Source organism: Gallinula chloropus (assembly GCF_964237585.1).
Source record: "Gallinula chloropus genome assembly, chromosome: 16".
Lineage (NCBI taxonomy): Eukaryota > Metazoa > Chordata > Aves > Gruiformes > Rallidae > Gallinula > Gallinula chloropus.
In genome coordinates this window covers 12,715,882-12,722,628 of record NC_140101.1, presented here as the reverse complement: position 1 = coordinate 12,722,628, position 6,747 = coordinate 12,715,882, and the positions used below count along the sequence as shown (strand labels likewise).

General features: G+C 44.3%; 1 protein-coding gene across 1 annotated transcript; it reads left to right on the top strand.

Moving 5' to 3' along the window:
- Positions 1-228: 228 nt before the first annotated feature.
- On the top strand, positions 229-5,992 carry ASIP (agouti signaling protein; the record flags this gene model as incomplete). The annotated part of the gene is made up of 3 exons (XM_084271442.1): positions 229-409; positions 4,266-4,327; positions 5,816-5,992. 3 exons carry the CDS (start codon positions 229-231, stop codon positions 5,990-5,992), a joined length of 420 nt encoding a protein of 139 aa, XP_084127568.1.
- Between the last annotated feature and the right edge of the window lie 755 nt (positions 5,993-6,747).

The window sequence follows — 6,747 nt, the reverse complement described above, 5'->3', positions numbered from 1 at the left end:
ACATTTTGATAAAAAAGCAGGAAAAAACCCACACACATCTGAGAGCTGCATTTGAGACAGCATTTTACCACTCAGACAACTGCAATCTTATGTTTTAGAGGCAGTGCTGGAACCAAGAGAATTGTTAAAGCTGTCTTGCTAAAGCCACACAACACGACAGAAGAATATTGCTGAGATTCATATCCTTGCATCTCTTCTACATGCAGGTTTTGACCAGCTTTGGTTTTCATGACAATGGAATTTTTCCTCCCCAGGATGGAAAGTAAGAACCTCTTCCTAAGCCTACTGCTCTGCTACAGCTGGCTCAGAGCTGCCGATTCTCACATGGTGATTGAAGAGAAGAGAGAATGCAACCTCACGAAGAGCAACAAAATGAATCTCTCAGATCTCCCACCCATCTCCATAGTAGGTTAGTAAAATCTGCCTTTCAGTGCCAAATCCCAAGACTCCCAGGAAATACATTTGTTGAGTAGTGTGGATTATTTCTATAGCTTGCTGCAACACTCTGATTTCATACAGATGCCTTAGCAGTTTGCAGAACTGCAGTGGTGGTGCAGACCTGGGGGTGGTAACGTGCCAAGCCACAGTTTAGAGTAGAAAAATAGTAACAATAAGCAGACAACTTATTTTTGCTTTACAGATTTCACTTCAGGTCCTATCACACTGCAAGGGTTTTTCACATTGAAGAGAAGTGGGGTTTCTGTTAATACAGACATTAATTTTCCTTTGAAAGTCTGGTGCAAAGAGAAGTGAACATAACTCTTTTTTTTTTCCAGGATCTGCTCTCACAGCTTTCTAAGTTATTAGTATAACTTCAATTTACCTGTGTGACAAGTGATCTTTAACCAGAGGAAGAAAATAGCACTGCAAGGCAGAAACAGAGGTCATCTATTTATCCCAAGACAGGACCAGCTATGTCCCTGTCTTTACTGGCAGGTGACCATCTGTCCTGTCAAGGAAGAACCATGACAGGGCAATACTTGACTCTTTCCTACACACATTTTTTCCTAGTGTCTGCCATAACTCTTCCAACGTAATTTAAGCCAACTCTTTTCTTTCAAAAAATTTACAGGCATCTGGAGATAATTAGCTGCAGAATGTCATCCATAACTGTGTCAAAATTTTAATAATTCAAAATATACAGCTTCTGTCATCCATAACTGTGTCAAAATTTTAATAATTCAAAATATACAGCTTCTCCATTTTCTACAGGCTTTCAGGAGTTTTGCTTAAAGCAGGTTGGTTTCTTACCTTGTTTCCTGTATTTTCTCTGCCACTTGCTCAGGACATTAAGAAGAAACAGTTGCCCCACACATGCATTTTTCAATGATAACTGAACCTCTGAATCCTGAGTTAACTCAAGGATGTTTAATTGCAAGTTCATTAAAGTTTGTGCTGCTCTGCAGCCTCCCAAGCCATATTCTTTCACACTCTTTGTGACCCTTGAAGATGTGCTCACAGTCTCACACTTCTCACAGTTACTTTTGTCCAGTTAAAATCAGAGACATAAAATGCATTCCCTTCAGCTCATTTCTCTGTCTTCTCATTAAATGTACCCATGGCCTAAACATGGCAGATAGAGCCAGATTGCTTTGCCAACAGATATCCAGAGCCACAAAAACCCCCTAATGCTTTCAGGATCTTTTCCTTTGGGTGGTTCTGCAATGCCTCACAAAACCCCTCCCTCCTTCTCTGCCCCATTTGGCTGTCCTCCCTCAGGAGCAGAGCATCCATGTGCCCTCACCACTCCAAGGTGAAGCCCAGCTGTGTCACTTACCCATTTCACAGTCAGCAGAGAAATGAAGCAATTAGCCAAACTAAGAAAAGAAATTCACAGCAGACTGAGGGGCTGAATTTAGGTAAACAGTATAACCTCCAGCTTACCTTTACACTCCAGCTTCTCCTTCATCCATGGAGATGATCCAAGGGCTGAAGCTCTGGAAACAGGTGGAGACATGGGCTGGCTCAGCCCAGAGGAGAGAAGGCTGCTTCTGGGGAGAGCTCAGAGCCCCTTCCAGCCCCTCGAGGGGCTCCAGGAGAGCTGGAGGGGAGCTGGTGCCAAGGGCAGGGAGGGCCAGGCCCAGGGGAATGGTCTTCAGCTGCAGGAGGGCAGCTGGAGAGGGGCTGGGAGGCAGAAATCCTTCCTGGGGAGGGTGGGAAGCCCTGGCCCAGGGTGCCCAGAGAAGTTGGGGCTGCCCTGGATCCCTAGCAGGGTTCAAGGCCAGGCTGGATGGGGCTTGGGGCACCCTGGGCTGGTGGAGCTGAAACGGCACGTGCTCAAACCTTTCTGGGCTTTATTTCAGACAGCCAGTAGCCACATTATCTCTATCACTTACTAACTAAAAGAACTGAATTATAATTTGATAAACTAAGTATGAATTAATCAAATAGTGGGAGAAAGAAGGCGCAGGAGAAAGGACAGACTCTGATGTTGGGTTTGGGTTCTGGTTACCAGACTGAGGGACCTTCCAGCCCTGCTGATAGGTCCTGCTGAGAGCAGCAGGATGAGATCAGATCTCACCATTTTCACTGAAGTCAGCTGGGAACAAGGCCACTTGCCTCACTGCAGTGTACTGTGAGTTGTAACTGGAGGCCCATCCTTTTCCCCTGATTTTTGCTGGGTTCTGTGCACTACACAGCAGCTGGATGAAGAGAGGGAGCTGTGCCCTTCGTGGCGCTGGGTGCTGAGATGAGCAGCAAGAGTTGCTAGAGAGAGACACACACTGCCTTGGAGACAGTCCTGCAGAGGACAGAGACAGGTTTAAATGGGAGAAACTAAAGCAAACGGGAAACAGATGGAAAAAGAAGCCAAAGAGGGAAAGGCAGGTGCAGAGGTGGCTCCTTCAGTGCTGGTGCTGCTCCTGCTCCCTCTGCCTGCAGCCCCAGCTAAACCCCTGCAATGCTCAGGGGGGAGGATGAAACTGCACTGAGTAGTATTTATTGTAACGAGGCAAAAGGTTCAGGCTGGGCTTTCCCATCACTGCCACAGAAATAATTAATTAAGAGATTGTTTAAATAACCACAGCCTCCTGTCCCCTCCTGATGCTGTCAATTCTTTTACGATTCATCAGTTATAATTTGTCACCCTGCTACACATAATCTATTTTTGCATAAGCCACCAGAAAAATTTCTTGTCAGCTTGGCTTAAATAATTTGGATGGAGTTTCTTATCTTGGTGTTTTATTCTTATACCAAGTCCTGTTCCTTCTGGTTGGCCACACCAACCAGGGAACGTTGGCACACATGTTACAGCTCAAGTTTTAAATATTGCTGTTGACATTTAGCCAGTCAAGCAATAAAACTCATTTGCAATCAGAAGTTTAGACACCTGTCAATCAATCACAGGGCTCATGGTATCAAAAGATGCTGTGTCTGGCTTAAATTCAATCACATATTAGAGGGTAAGCAAAGGATTTGCAAGAATCGACTGGCAAAACATGCAATCATCTAATTAATGCATAATTTTTATAGCACTTCAAATCACAGTTGTATCAATGGGGATTAGAGCTGTGTGTTACCAGTATTTTCACAAGGCTGTATTACATTTTCCAGTATTGTCACAGACGAGATTTGTACAGAGCTTGGCAGCTGTGGCAAACACACTGGGCAGAGCATGAGGAACGTGAGATCAGAGGCCAGCTGGGAAAAGCAGGTGTTTTACCCAACCCAGAGGAGCTATAGAAGAGATAATGACAGCACTTACCTGTCAATAAACCCATCTCTACATTTCCCTTGCATTCATCCACTGGGCATCATTTTCTTCTTTACTGAATCCCCGGGGAGGGGGAGGCCCTGGCCCAGGGTGCCCAGAGGAGCTGGGGTTGCCCCTGGATCCCTGGCAGGGTTCAAGGCCGGGTTGGATGGGGCTTTGGGCACCCTGGGCTGGTGGGGGGTGTCCCTGCCCACAGCAGGATGTGGAAACTAGATGGGCTTTGACGTCCCTTCCAGCCCCACCCTTCATCCCCCACCCCCCCAACTAAAGAAAAACAAGCAAACTAAAGAAGTTATTTTCCTTGTTCACAATGTGTAAAAAACCCTCCTAAATTACAAACATCAGTGCTCTTCTGCTTCTCACCAGCACCAGTGATGGCACAAGTTCAGACACACCATTTGTAAGTGAAGACAGCTCCTAGAAATGAACATCTTAGGCACTGGTGGAGTGTAGGTTATCTGCCTTCCCTTACACAAAAAGATTATTAAGCATCTCAATTAAATAACAGACTGTAAAATTGATTTAAAATTATCTTGTGCTATTCTCTTTGAAGATTTAACTAGAAGGTCCCAGAAAGTCAGCAGGAAAGAGGCAGAGAACAAGAAATCTTCCAAGGTAAGTGGCTGTTCAGAAAATATTGCTGAATGAGAACAGTTTATTACATCTATATTTTACCTCAGTGCATTAATCTGCAAGGCCACATTAATCCACATTAATGGTGGGAAGAAAACTATGTTATGTTAGATTAGCTAAAGAGTATTGTTGGGGGGAGAGGGGGTTGTTTATTTTGCTTTTGGTTTTTACAGTCCTCTCTTACACAAAAGGTACTTCAACTGCCATGAAGAGGTACCATTCCCAGGCTCTGGAATCTGGGGCACAAACTCCCTATCTGCCAATTTTTAATTGCAAGTGCCCAAAAAAATTCAAGTAGAGGTGTTCAAATAAGTTGGTATTTGGTTGAAAATGTTAATTGGCAATTTTATCAGGTCAGCAGATCCAGATGGATAGATCTCCTTACCCATAGGTTTCGAATGTGAAGTATCACATGGGCTGGTCTTCTGTGTTATAAAATTGTTTAGAAAAGCAGAAAATACCATTTTTCCTTGAAGTATGTCATGATAGCCATTTATAGCCAAACCAGTTATTGCTGCAACCAGAAACATTTAGAGCTCCTTTTTATTTCCCTCCCTTTCTGACTGATGTCCTGTGTGGTTATCCTTCCGTGAAACACTTCCTCAGTTCACAGGATGAAAGGGGTCTCAGGATGCCATTTAGTTCCACCTTCAGCTCAAAGCAGGACATTCCTGCGATCAAACTTTGTCAAAGTATTTTGACTTAAGAACTCCTAAAGGCACTCAGAGACAACTGGACATTTTACCTTAAAACTCCTGAGAGACTACCAAGTTAAAGAAGCACATAGGGTGCCTGTAGCTGGAGGGCTCCAGCGATCCCTCTCAGGTCGCAGGGACATGATCAACCCAGTTTTCCACCTTTCTGACTCACAGATGAAGAAGCACTGCTCCTTGGGTAGGCTGAGATCCTTTTCAGCCCACCTGTTCCTGCAGCTGAGGATTCCCATGCACAAATCTGAGGCTTGAAGGATTACTGAGCTCCAAAGGCAGCTTGACAAACATGCACTATAGAGCATCATCTCCCCTCTTCTCATCCTTGCAGCTCAGGAAACAAAGTAGGCATCAGCCCCACAGATCTACAGGGAGGCTTCACTCTTTCATTTGAAAAGTTTGGAGGTCCATGAGTAATGAGTTTTACTGATAACATCAGTAATCTGTGCAGATTCTTGCATCCCTTTCCTCTCCCCTACAGAACATTCTGCAGCGCTCTCTCCAGTCATGTTTCTAATTACTCACAACATGAGGGTCAGGAGATTTACCATTTTTCTTGGTACTCTGGTCTCAAACCAGCAGTTCCCATGACCCTGTCCCACCACATCTCTACACTGTTACTAATATAGGTCTCACTGCTAGCACCCTCCTATGCATCTCAAGCCAGAAGCTCCCCAGGTTCCCTTTCATTGCACCTATGCTTTGTTCTGACCCATACATACTTTACATCTCTATGAATTTTAATGTTTATTTCTTCTAGAAAAACGCTGGACGGAAAATATCTCCAAAACCAAGGCCCACACCAGCTGCTGACTGTGTGCCAAACTTCAAAACCTGCAAACCACACTTGAATTCATGTTGTAACTACTGTGCTTTGTGCAAGTGCCGAATCTTTCAGACCATCTGCCAATGTCTAATGTTAAACCCAAAGTGCTAAGCCAAAACTGGGAACACAGTAAGGCTTCTGTCTTTCATTAGCTTCTCCAGTGTGTATTTCAAACTGTCCTGTGTGTATGGCAACCAAAGTTTGAAGCTGGCAGCTTGGATTTACCCCTCTTAAAATTAAATGGACAATGTTGTTTTCCATGGGGTTAATGCTATCACAAACAGGATGTGTTTACAGAGAGCCAACAACCAAGGGCATGGCTATTGAACAGCTATTTTTTAAAAAATTGACCTGTATTCTTGTTGGCTTGGGGTTTTCTTGTTTATTTGGGGTGGAGGGGAGTGGGGAGGGGGATGTTGAAAGGTTGTATTAACCACAGACTGTCTAACCAGCACTACAAACGCTGCACTGATGGTATGCAAACAGTCACACTAAACCAGGACTAGTTAATCCATTGAGCAACCAAAGCTTGGGTTAGCCCCAGTGGAGAACACAGGACCAGCTTCCAGCACAGCCAAAATATCACACTGAAAATACATATTCAGCTATCAGGATGAGACCTTACACAGGTTCTTCTATTTGAAGAGACAGACCTAAACCAAAAAGGCCATTTTTAATCATCCCCAGCTGAACATCAGCACATCCACCTCCAGTGTATTTAGACATGCTACCAGTAACCATGTGGCATATTTGAACCCTGAATGTATCTGTGCCTCATGACTGAAAAATCAGGTTTCTTTCCCCAGCCATTCCATTACAAGCAACCAATCTCTCTTTCTTTGCCCATTCTTACTACAGACAACTCC